Source organism: Lepidochelys olivacea (genome assembly GCF_965140295.1).
Source record: "Lepidochelys olivacea isolate rLepOli2 genome assembly, chromosome: 4".
Classification (NCBI taxonomy): domain Eukaryota; kingdom Metazoa; phylum Chordata; order Testudines; family Cheloniidae; genus Lepidochelys; species Lepidochelys olivacea.
The window spans coordinates 60838833-60851500 of NC_140414.1; the positions used below are offsets into that span (position 1 = coordinate 60838833).

Here is a 12668-nt window from a genome sequence, read left to right on the forward strand (position 1 = left end):
GTGAGAAGTACTTCTAGCCATTCAAGTTTTCAGATATCTTTATTAAGCAAAATGCATGCAGAGAGTTTATTCTTATAAATCCAATCCCAAATTGTGCTGAGCATCCTCAACTCCTATTGAAACCAATGGGAATTGAAAGAATTCAGCATATTCCTGAATTAAGTCCCAAATCTGCAGATTACTGTTCTACTTTGTCCAGCATCCAGAACTGTGCTAAACCTTTTACAGAACATAATAAAAGAGGAGGTCTGGCAAAGAATATAACCAATATTGTAAAGTTCTGTTTGCAAAACAGAACTTGGAACTCTTAGCCACAAGCTTCACTAAAAACTCAGTGAGAGTTTAAAAAAAAAAAAATGGTGTTGTCACTTCCACTCACATTTCCAAAGAAAGATGCCAGCATTCTGATAAACCGAGTAAGATCTGCAACAGAGATTAATGTAAAGCACTTGGCCCACTTTTGTTGTTAGAACTCTCCTTGTAAATTTCTGTTATGTTCCCAGCTGTGCTCTACAAGTATTTTGCAGACAGGCTCTTATATTCGGTAGTACTTTAAATTTTGAGGGGAGGGGGAGCTAATTTTAACATTATAATCAGCTAAAATATTTTAAAGGATCCTTCTATTTAGGGCCTTCTTTAAAGAACTTATATGAAAAAGCCTGAAACACTCTGTAAAAGCAATAACATTTTAATAGTGCAGTTATACTGGATACCTGTGCTGCTTGGATGGTAGAAGGTGTGTGGCCAGACTGCACTCAAAGTATGCTAGTATGAAACACACAACACATGATATGTTTTAACCAGGACACTTAAAACTTGTTATTCGTGTTCTCTATTCCAAGGCTCCACCTTGAAAAGTAAAAGGGTCTGACTAAGGAATAACCTCACTGGGGATATCCACTACAGTTCCTGTGGCTGTATTTGGGTTTAGAGTAAGACAGGAAGGTGCTATAGAAGAACAAGTATGATTATTACAGTTATCCTTGGCCACTTTAAACCTCCCTCCTTCAGATTTAATTTTATTAAGATGTTTAAATTAAAAAATGATACAGAGTTTAAGCGTAGAAGTTTCTGGTTATCAGGGAATACGGTACAGATTATCAAGGGGTGCGAAGTTCGGTTTAGGATTGGATGGCGTAAGAAATACATAATCTGCAATATCCCTGATTGGGGGTAAAAGGTTAACGGGTCAAAGTACAGACATCGAGACATGGGGGGTATGTTGTTCATATAATGGCTATGTTCAGGTGTGGAGTATAATGAGTGGATACGATGATGAGGATGGATTTACTCTAATTTGGCGAGATTTAACGTTCAGTGATTTTATGGTTCCAGTTCATATGGTCCAATGGTAAAAGTCTCTCAGTCCTTTTTCTCATAGTTGATGCACAATGTCATTCCAGCTCACACCTCCTGGTACTGTCGGTGGCCGGTGATGTGTTCAATGTAAATGTCCCCAGACCATTGGATGGTGTCCGAGATTATGAGGCACCGCATGAGCCGTGCGTAGCGTCGACCGATCCCACAGGTCCGCAGCACACGCTCATTGCAGGGGTCCCAGGTGCTCAGGGCTCCAACCATCAGGGCATCCATCTGCACCTCATAGCCCTTTGCTCTCAGGGTGTCGCCTAGGGGGGTGTATTTTTCCAGCTTACGAGCTCGGGCTTCACGGAAGGCCAGAGTCCTGTTCTCAAAGGAGACCGTGACATCGATGAGGATGATCTTTTTCTAGACCTCGATGGTGATACCACGTCAGGTCACAACTGGCTATCAGTACCACGGATGGCGCAGTTCACGGCGACCTTCCCCAGGTGTGGTGTGATGGCTTTCACCAGGCGGTTCTAGATGGCATTGTGTCGCAGCTGCCAGGCTCTGGAGTGGGGCTTGCTGCTGCACAGGACGTGGGACAGGGTCTCGTTGGAGTAGCCGCACTTCCTGCGATGCTTGTCTCTGTTCCCGTGGTAGACGGCTCCATTGAGTGGGATGCAGTTGAGCCGGGCACTGCAGATGAACCACCAGTTGGTGAAATGGGTGAAGCCACCTCCGGCGAGGAAGTGGTTGCTGGTGTCCCACTTGTTGGTCAGTTCAAAGGCTTTATCCTGGTCTGGTTTACGCTTCAGGGTTTCCATATACAGTGAGTGGATGGCTGCCTTCAGGGTCCTCTCCAGCATGACCCTGGCGCTCGGGGTAACGATGGTATTGTCGTCGGACCTGATCTGCGACTCCCAGCTCCTGGCACTCCTCGCACCACTCGCAGTGGCAGCCAATGCACTTCCCCAGGCAACACGTGGCATTGCAAGCGCGGGACCATAGTGAAGCAATGTCGCGCCTGTGCCGTCCGAATTCGCCATCCAGGGAACTGCTCAGGAAGGTGGCGATGTCTTGGTTGGAAGGGACTCTGCCTATCCGCTTCTTTGTCGCGTCATGGAGGGTGTTTCCCGCGATGTTCCTTACCATGGCATCAGGACACGTCAGCAGGCGGAAGGCATGGGTGATCACTGCAATGTCACACAGGTCGCCCATGCGGGGGACGTTGGCACCACCATGCCTGTGGGCAATGTAGACCAGCTTGTTGCTGGCTCTCTGGGGAAGGAACAGCCACTTCTTCACCAGTGGCCGGACGATCTTGTCTGCCTTGTTGAGGGGTACCTTCACCACGGCGGATCCCCTTAGGATGAACGAGATGTGGGGCATCAGGAAGGTGTTCAGTGTGTTTTATCTTCTGCCACAGTGCTAGCAGGGAGGCGTCGATCTTGGCGGCGTCCTGCAAGATCTCCTGGATGGTGTCCTTGGGTGTCTGCCGGACATAGAAACCCGTCAGCTCGTCCTGGACCTGGAACTCCGTCGACTGCACCAAGTCCCTTTTGCTGCCATCGATGTGGAGTGTTCCGCACTTCTTTGCATTGAAGCGGAGCCCCATCCAGTCGGCAGCTTGACTATTGGCATCTAGCATACGTTGGAGGCTCTCTGGGTCATCCACAGTCAGGACCAGGTCATCTGCATAAGCCAGAACACTCACCCTCTCACCATGCAGGTTGAAGCCATCTGTGCCATTGGAGATCGCTCACAGCAACAGCTCCATGGCGAGGTTAAAGAAGATGGGGCTGAGGAGACAGCCCTGCTTAACTCCGCTCCGGATCGGGATCTCGGCGGTCTCCCCTTTGACCAACCGAATGGTGGTGCTGCATCCCTCGTACACCTCTCGAATCACACGAAGGAAGTTCTCTGGCATCCCAAACTCCTGGAGTGTGGCAAAGATGTGGTGGTGGGGCATGGACCCAAAGGAGTTAGCCAGGTCGAGCCACGCTACTGTGCACTGCCTCCGCACCCTTCTGGCCAAGTTGAAGGTGGTTTGGAGGATGAAGTTGTGTTCACAGCAGCCCTATGGACATGAAGCCTTTCTGGATGGAGCCGATAGCTCCCCCGCTCACCGACCTGGTGAGCTGGCATAGAGCTTGTACATTGTGGAGCAGAGGGAGATGGGCCTCCAGTTGCTGGGGTCATCCCGCTCGCCCTTCTTGTACACCAGTAAAGTCATGGCCTTCTTCCAGGAGCTGGGAGTCCGGCAGAATCGCTTGCACTGGTTGAAGAGCGTGGTGAGGACCAGGCAGCTGGGAATCTCTCTTTTTCAGGAGGCTGTAGGGGATGCCGTCTTTCCCAGGAGCTGTGTTTTTTGTTTTTGAGAGTCTGGACATCACTTCCTTGGGCGTATAGTCGGTTTCCAGGACACCTGCTTCGTCGACACGGGGCAGGGGGTGGAGGCACTCTGGGCGCTGCGCGGCTATACAGTCGAATACATCCTTGAAGTAGCTGTAGAGACGCTCAGATGGAATCGTGCAGTAGGGCAAGGGCCCGTCTAGGATCTCCCCTCATGGCCTTGGAGCAGTTCGCCTGGTACAGCTTTTGGATCCTTGAAACTGCTGCTGGATCGTAGCGGTGGCTGGCGTCTCTACTTCTGGCTCCCCTGGTGGTGGTGGTGTGGTTCGGAGCTGGCGTTCTGTGGGCAGGTGGGGCATTCTCCTGGTTCAAACTTCTCCTGGGAGTGATTTCCGCAGACAGTTCTTGGGTGAGCCTGTTTACGAGGAGGTCGAAGTCGTCAAAGGATGCTGCTGCTTGTAGCTCCTCGGTCCAGGCAGTATGCCACGGAGTGGCAGCCCTCACCATCGGCTGCTGGCCCTCAGAGTTCTCGACCTCATCTGGTGCAGGCTTTGAGCCTGCTGCGTGGTCAGCCTGCCGTCTATCTCGTGGGTCAGGATTCCCTTCGGTTGGGTGCTGGGGTGGGATCTCTGGCGGGATGCTGGCGTTGCTAGTGGTCGGAGAGACGCGATCCGGCTCAGGGGTTGCTAGGTCACTGCTGGTCCGTCTATGAGTGGCTGCTGTCTGGGCGGTTGCTGCTAGAGCGTGAGATCTCCCGTAGACAGTGTCCCGCAGAATGGACTTGGGGGCCGTGCTGGGCCGTCTGGTGATGAAGGGCTGGTGCTTTGGTGTGGCTGCGGGGCTGGTTCCTCCAGTGACATCTGGAGCTCGCAGGGCGGTCCGGGGTGTGGCGCTGGCTCCTCTGACGGTTGGAGCTCGCAGGGCAGTCTGGGGCGTTGTGGCGCTGGCTCTTCTGGTGGTTGGAGCTCACAGAGTGGTCTGGGGCATGGAGGTGCTGGCTCTTCTGGTGACAGGATCTCGAGCAGCTATGCACGGTAGGGTGCTGATCCTTCTGGGGACGGGGAGGTGCTGGACAGGTGGCAAGGTAGCACTGAGTCGTCTCAGCATAGAGATCTGCTTGGTGACATGGAAGGGTGAGACGGGCCTCCTGCTGGCAAGGACCTGGGTGATGTTCCCCAAGGCAGCAGGTATCTGCTCGATCACAGCATCCCATTCCGCTGGCCTGGCAACGGGGGCAGGCTTCTTGATGGCAGCTTGCAAGGTCAGTTTTCTTTGCTGAGGCTCAGGAGCAGCGAGCCAGCGCGCAGCAGGAAGGCTGGGAGCCGGGGCAGGAGACTGTGTTGTTCCCTTGAGGCGTTTCCTGCAGGCGACTTGGTGCATCTTACATTGCTTCTGTGTCTCGAAGGGCAGGCTGCAGAGGGCACAGCTGAAAGCGACCCGCTTGCTGTGGCATCTCTTCAGGTACCTGGTTGAAGGGTTAATGTCTAGCTATTTCCACCTGGAAGCAGGCGGGGCACACCCTGACTGTCTCCTAGGAGCAATGCACACATTGCTCTATCCAAGGACAAGGGCTAGATATGAACCCTGAGAACTTGATTGTTTGGACAGCAACTGTGGGAGGTTTCTTTAGCCTGGGCTCAAGGCCTGAGAACCAGGATTGTAGTAGATAGAGGATGGTAACTAAGCATATGAATCAACGTCATACATTCCTTTGTGTAGCAGTGTGTAATGCTTAGGGGGAGAAATATAATAAAAGGAGAAGGTGGAAGGCAGGGGGGGCAGAACAGCCCATCTCCGCTGACCAGCCTGTTTGCTTGCATAAAGCTGTGTTCTGTCTCATCACTGAACCGCAACAACTGGCGCCCAAACGTGGGGCCCTCAGCACTCACCTCGCCCGGCAAGGGTTTCAGACGCGTCACTCATCCACTTCGTGGATCCCGGTGAGTATTTTTCATTGTGGTAAGTATGGGAAGCTCCCTCTCTGCTTTGCAAGTGCAACACCGTAATGAGCTGCAGTATTTGCTGCGTAAGGCTCAGCATGACTGCCCGGCTCGAGAACTCACTCTCCTGCTACAGGAGGTGCGTGCCAAGTGCCCGTGGTATCCTGAAGCTGGAAGCCTTAAGTTAGCGGACTGGGAGCGATTGGGCCAGACATTGCACAAAGAGCCTCGGCACCCGTGCAGGCTTTACATGCCTGGCACCTCTGCCGCGACGTGGTACAGCGTGTCGCCTCGGACAGACCCTCCCTCGCGAGGCTGGTGCTCTCGCCGCCCCCGTCCGCCCCTGCAGTCATCCCCCCTCCTGGCGATGCGACACAGCGTGTCGCCTTGGAAAGGCCCTCTTCAGCACCAACAGAGGAGCTGCCGATCCTGCCACCCCCGTCCGCTCCTGCAGCCATCCCTCCCCCTGCTTCGCCCCCAGTGCCTCTATTACCACCGCCTCCCTGGCCTTCCCCACCGGAGCCGGTGTGTGATCACCCTCCCCCCATGGGGCCCCCCGGAGAGTCATCTGCATCTGCTCAGAAGCTTTCGCTGGTGCAACAAATGGTTCACGCAGCGAAAGCTCGATCAGATCTTACAGCAGAGGAGCTGGCTGATCTGGTCTCCGTTTGCCCGGTGACCTGGCAGAATGATGACCAGGGCAACCCCGTGGGCACCTGGACCACTCTGCCATACTCGGTGGTTAGAGAGGTAAAGAAAGCAATTCGTGAATTTGGCCTGACTAGCACCTTTGTGCGTGGTCTCATTGAAGGGATGGGTGCTGGGTACTCCCTAATCCCTGAGGATTGGAAAACGCTGCTGCGCATGATGTTGTCACCCAGTCAGTATGTTATTTGGCTTAGTGAGTATCGGCAGATGGCAGAACGCCAAGCCCAGGTATATAGAGAGCAAGGTATCATTTATGAGCATTTGGCAGGGGAGGGCCAGTTTGCTACTATTGGGATGCAGTCTCAACTCCCTCAGGCCGTCTTCCCCATTATTTCCACCTGTGCCCAGCATGCCTTCAAGAAGGTCCCGGATTCAGACAAGCCTACCAAAAGCTTTGTCAGTATCCGTCAGGGTGCCTTAGAGTCCTTTTTGGATTTTACCAACAGATTGCAGGAGGACACTGACTTTCAGCTGCCAGGGGAGGTCTGTGCCATACCTACACAGGTGATGGGACCTCTCCCTGCCGGCTTTGTAGGTCTTGTTCTCCCTCGCTCACATGCTGGGAAACAGGGCTTTTTTGTCATTCCAGGGGTCATTGATGCTGATTACACTGGCATTATTAAGGTTCAGGTGTGGACTCATCTTCCACAGTCACTCCTGCGTGGACGGTCAATTGCACAATTGATTTTAGTCCCCTATCAGGTGCCAGCTGCCGAGGATCGAACTCGGGGCGGAGGAGGCTTTGGATCTACGTTGTCTCACTCGCCGTCTCACAGCGTTCAGAATTGGCTGCTGTTATTTTGGCCTTTCAACTTTTTGCTGATTGTCCCTTTAATTTAATTGTGGATACCCATTATGTTTATTAGGTAATTGCTTATTTACCCCTTGCCCTCATTACCCCTCAGGTTGATGCAGACCTCCTTCACCTGTTTTTGTCTTTACAGCATCTTCTTGCCACTCGTCATTTCCCTTACTTTGTTGCTCATATTTGCAGTCATACCCCTCTGCCTGGGCCACTCACTGAGGGCAATGCACGCGCCGATCGCGCGTTGCGTGGTCAGGTGAATTCCCTTTTTTCTGACCCCATTGAAAGCCATGCCTTTTTTCATCAGTCTGCCTCTGTTTTGGCCCGGCAGTTCCACATTCCTGCTGATCATGCACGTTCTATTGTTCGTTCCTGCCCCCACTGTGCTGCTGCTGCTCCTACTTTTTCTTATGCTGTTAACCCCCGAGGTACCGCAGCAAATCAGCTGTGGCAAATGGATGTTACTCATGTACCACAATTCCACCCCTATTCATTTTTACATGTTTCCGTTGATACTTATTCAGGTTTCCTTTGGGCAACCCCACAACGTGGGGAAGCCACTAACAAAGTTATTCACCATTTGCTGGCCTGCTTTTCTGTTATGGGTCGCCCTTGCCAAATTAAAACAGATAATGCCCCAGCCTACTGCTCTGCAGCCCTCTCCACCTTTTGTGCCCGCTGGGACATCCGTCTTAAACACGGAATCCCTTATAATTCCACGGGCCAAGCCATTGTTGAACGTGCCAATCGCACACTCAAAACCTTGCTAGATAAACAATTAAAACAAGGGGAGCTGCATCTCCGAACCTTAGGAGACATTCAACAACAGATGTATATTCTCTTGTTTACTTTGAATAATTTAACACTGAATGCAGATCAGCAGACCCCTGCGGATCGGCATTTTCACAAATCTGAGGTACTGGAAAGACCGCGTGTCTTTTACCGTCAGCTGCCCGATCCACAGTGGCTGGGCCCAGCACCTCTAATCACTTGGGGTCGGGGATATGCTGCTGTGTCTCTCCCTGCAGGACCGTTGTGGGTTCCAGCCCGGTGCGTGCGACCAGCACTTAAACAACATGGCATGGCACCAGGGGCTGTCGAATCCCATACCAGAGTTTCAGCTGACCTTGGAGGAGACCGCGTTGCCCCCCAAGTCGACAACGGCGGGACGGAAACGGAGGAGGCGTAACGTCCCAAGCCAGCCCGTGACAGGGGGAGCAGTAAAAGCATTGGTCGCCACGGCTCAACGAAAACTGGCAGCAGATCAGCAGCCAGAAACTCCTAAGACTTTGTTTGTGGCGATTCTCGCCCAAATCACTGCTAATTCTGTGATGATTGTGTGCCTTTTGTGCCTGCTATTTTCTGTAGGGGTTGGCTCGGAAGCGCCTCCCCCGTTACAAGCCCGAAGGAGAATAAGATACTGCTCTTTGCTTATGCTAATCTTTTCTCCCAGTATTTTAGCATGGCTAATTGGGGCCCGGCCAACTATACTTTGCCTCGCACGGCTATATTCCTTCACACACCGTACCCGGCCGGGGCTCACAATGTCACCTGTGCGCGTGTAGTTAACTGCACTAGTACAAAGGTGCCATTGGGCTGTCAAAAAATTTCTTAATCCCTTTTAAATTGTTCCCATGCTGTTAATGTTTCATATAATTATGGCCATATCATCCTACCATCAGGATGGGTTTTTACTTGTGGTTCATGCACCTTTAATTATATTCCTGCAAATTTAAGTGATGGCACCCTTTGCTGTCTTAGTAGAATGATACTTATATTGCCTTTTGCTGGTTACAATTGTAGTAAAAGAAGTGTATCCCTTTTAGATGATTATATTGCAGATGTTAAGCTTTTGGTTGTTTTGTGTTTGTAATTATTGGGCTTATTTCTTGTTGTTGCTGTGTACAATGTATTCCTTCCTTGTTAAGATTTTGTAAAATTTTTGCCCTGGAAAGCTCCCCAGGTTATGTCCTTGTCTGTCTGGGAGTTAAATAGCATGATAAAACAAATTGGCGGCTACCATGAGATGGCCAATTATCAATAAACAAAAAAGGGGAGATGAAGGGTTAATGTCTAGCTATTTCCACCTGGAAGCAGGCGGGGCACACCCTGACTGTCTCCTAGGAGCAATGCACACATTGCTCTATCCAAGGACAAGGGCTAGATATGAACCCTGAGAACTTGATTGTTTGGACAGCAACTGTGGGAGGTTTCTTTAGCCTGGGCTCAAGGCCTGAGAACCAGGATTGTAGTAGATAGAGGATGGTAACTAAGCATATGAATCAACGTCATACATTCCTTTGTGTAGCAGTGTGTAATGCTTAGGGGGAGAAATATAATAAAAGGAGAAGGTGGAAGGCAGGGGGGGCAGAACAGCCCATCTCCGCTGACCAGCCTGTTTGCTTGCATAAAGCTGTGTTCTGTCTCATCACTGAACCGCAACACCTGGTGATGCCACTGAGGAGGTGGAAGCTTCAGGGGAGAGTAGATGGGGCAGATGAGCACGTCCGCAGCGAGGGGGCACTGCAGATAGATGGTGACCTCATTACCTTGCAGCAGGGGGGTTCCAGGAGCATCAGCAGTATCACTGGCTGGTTCTTCCTGGTGTGGGTGGGTGGGGTTGAGAGGTCCAGCTGGGCGGGCATCCGGTAAGGTCCTGGAGTCCCTCTGGGTGGTTTCTGAGGCTGGGCATGCATCCAGCGAGGCGCTCATGACCCTCTGGAGATGTGCTGGTTCCGTCTATGGAGATTCCTCTCTTGATGGTGTGTAGAGCAGCGAGAGCACCACCAGCGTCAGGGACCTGGCAGCTGTGGGGGTGGGAGGTGGTCATCTCAGCTGTAGAGCCAGGGGGCTCTCCATTGGCAACTGGTGCTGCTGGAGAGCGGGGGGCTCTCTGTCGGCAGCTGCCGGGAAGTGGGGGGGGCTGTCCCACGGCAGCTGGTGCTTCTGAGGAGTGGGGGGATGTTCCTTCTGGTTGCGATGTCCCAACAGGCTGGCCTCAGGATGCAGGATCTTACCGGAACAGCATCTTGAAGGGGGTCCTTCAAAGAACCACTGTTCTTCACCTTCGTGCTGCTGGTCTGCAATGTCCTGGAGGCACCTAGGATCTTCTTCATAGTCATTGTCCGAGAGACCTTTGGTGGAGCAGCAGCAGTAGTGGTACACAGTGTAGCTGGGGATGTCTCAGGAGCAGAGAGAGGATTTTCTTCCAAAGTAGCAGCAGTGGAATACATCTTCAAAGTAGCATCAATTTTTTCAAAAATGGCAGCAGGAGAATCCATCTTCAGAGCAGGTGTTGCAAGTGTTCATCAAAAGAGATTAAACTGATAAGAACAGATACGACACTCTCCTCCTGGCCCCTGTATTTTGTTGTTTTATAAATAGTAGGTATTTGAGATAGTGGGCCAAAATTACTTACATGTTGTTGTTTATCATGGGTCTGATCCTACAAACCCTTACTCAGTGGAATAGTACCAATAAAGTCAAAGGGAGTACCCACGTAAATGAGTGAAGACTACATGCATGAATGCTTATAGGATTGAGTTCTATACATGTATAATACAGATAGTTTTACAATGGTTCCTTTATGTAATTGTAACATAAAACAGAATAGTTTGCCATGTTACTATACCTGATTTTTCAGGTCATTCCTCTATTTTGTAATCAAAAGGCTGATCTTTACTTTATCATTACTTTAAGTCATGATAAAATACTTTATCAATATAATAAAATGCCAGACAAACAACTTTAATTCTTTATTTAAAAAAAATATTTTATATAATTACGTAACTTCACTCTTTTGGAAAAGCTGTCTACTGAATCACCAAAGTACACAACTGGGAGACCCCTCAAGTACACGTTTCACTGGTAATACTTTTATTCACTAACATTATATCGAATGAAGGAAGTCTAAATCTTATGATTTTTGTTTTATACCAATCATGATTTGTCCCTTACCATTGCCAATCCTTTGCTACTCTTTCCCTCTTTTACTGCCATTCAACCTATTAACTTCATCCCCTTTGCTACTTCCCCACATTAGCTGCTGTTCACAGTTAGTGTTCGTAGCTCCATCTGCAATAAATAGCGAATATTAATAATCCAGATCCAAAGTATGTTGTGCAACCCAAAACAGAAGTATATATGTGGACATCAGATCAGGAATGTACTCAACCTGCGCACAGTATCAGCCTATAATGATCCCTGTTCCCACACCTGTTGCAAACTGATTTAATTATTTTCTGACAGATATTTATCTAGGAGGCACTTGAATATGTCCAACACACACAATATGGTCAAAGAGCTACTCTTGCTTGAGAGACATGTTCAAAACCACTGTATCTCCATTTAAGATTGTTTTATCTTGCTCATAGCATTTAGAGTACCACACCATAATGGCAGGCCTACCCTTAAGTGTTGCCGCTATATCGGTTGGGGGATAGTTTTGGGTTTTTTTAGATTACATAGCTATGTTGGCAAAAACCCCAATGTCAACACAACAACATTGGCAAAATATTATTTTTGACAGTAGAGTTTATTTCATTCTCTGAAGAGGTATAAGCTATACTTGGGAAAGCACTTTTCTTCCAGAATAACTGTCTCTATACTAAAAACAACGAGGAGTACTTGTGGCACCTTAGAAACTAACAAATTTATTTTGGCATAAGCTTTTGTGGGCTAAAACCCACTTTTTTGGGTATAGCTATACTAGCAAACTATGTCTATGTTAGACTAGACCCAAGTTATTTCTAATGGACTATAATACATTCTTCTTCACTTGAAGATAAGAAACAGAGGAAATAACAGTGATCATTTGCTGATTTCTCTAGTTTATAAACTAACACTAGCTTATATATGTGTAATTTCATCACCATACAATTTTACTTAGCAAGGTCAAAAAGGTTTTATTTTTCTCAGAGCAAAAATACCCTCCCTGAATTTCACAATTATTAGTTTGTTTTGTTGTGTTTTACAATTTACCTGGCTTACAGGATGAAAGGGACCAAACAGCTTGAGAGCCTATTTCCCGAACAGTACCAGTCCTCTCCAACTGCTTGGGATCAGCACCCGGTGGTGTCTTGTTAGGTGTAGTCATTTCCCACTAATAAAAGAAGTAAAGATGGAGCGTAAGATTGTAAGGTTCTCTCTCGTGCTCATCTTAATGAGAAAAATAGATTTTGAGCAGCTCAGCTACCAGTTTTACACTGTCAATTCCTAGAAATACACATAAGAATAAGGTTTTACTTCTTTAACAACCTTCATGGAGCATCTCTCCTCTTGGCTGTCTCTCTTCCAAGCTGAAAAGTCCCAGTCTTATTAAGCTCTCCTCATACGGAAGCCATTCCATATCCCTAATAATTTTTGTTGCCCTTTTCTGAACCTTTTCCAATTCCAATACGTTTTTTTTGAGATGGGGCGACCACATCTACACACAATATTCAAGATGTGGGTGTACCATGGATTTATATAGAGGCAACATGATATATAATAGGACAGAAAATATCCCTTTCTGAATTATTCCCAGCATTCTGTTCACTTTTTCGACTGCTGCTGTACAT

General features: G+C 49.1%; 1 protein-coding gene and 1 long non-coding RNA gene across 16 annotated transcripts in view; one reads left to right on the forward strand and one right to left on the reverse strand.

Moving 5' to 3' along the window:
• ANAPC10 (anaphase promoting complex subunit 10) overlaps positions 1-12668 on the reverse strand; it is a 211338-nt gene that overhangs the window by 192259 nt on the left and 6411 nt on the right. For all 12 annotated transcript variants that reach the window (XM_084625668.1, XM_084625667.1, XM_084625666.1 and 9 more), the window contains exon 2: positions 12091-12211. In XM_084625668.1, coding sequence (XP_084481794.1) covers positions 12091-12205 — 115 coding nt within the window. In that variant the 5' untranslated portion in view covers positions 12206-12211. The remainder of the gene's footprint in view (positions 1-12090; positions 12212-12668) is intronic.
• LOC311520235 lies at positions 5133-9167 on the forward strand. Of its 4 annotated transcripts, XR_014711528.1 has the most exons (4): positions 5134-5597; positions 6997-7171; positions 7300-7366; positions 8139-9167. It is a non-coding gene; the product is annotated as an uncharacterized lncRNA (long non-coding RNA). The 4 variants fall into 4 exon arrangements; XR_014711527.1 differs by having other exon boundaries at positions 5133-5597; positions 6997-7366; XR_014711529.1 differs by lacking the exon at positions 7300-7366.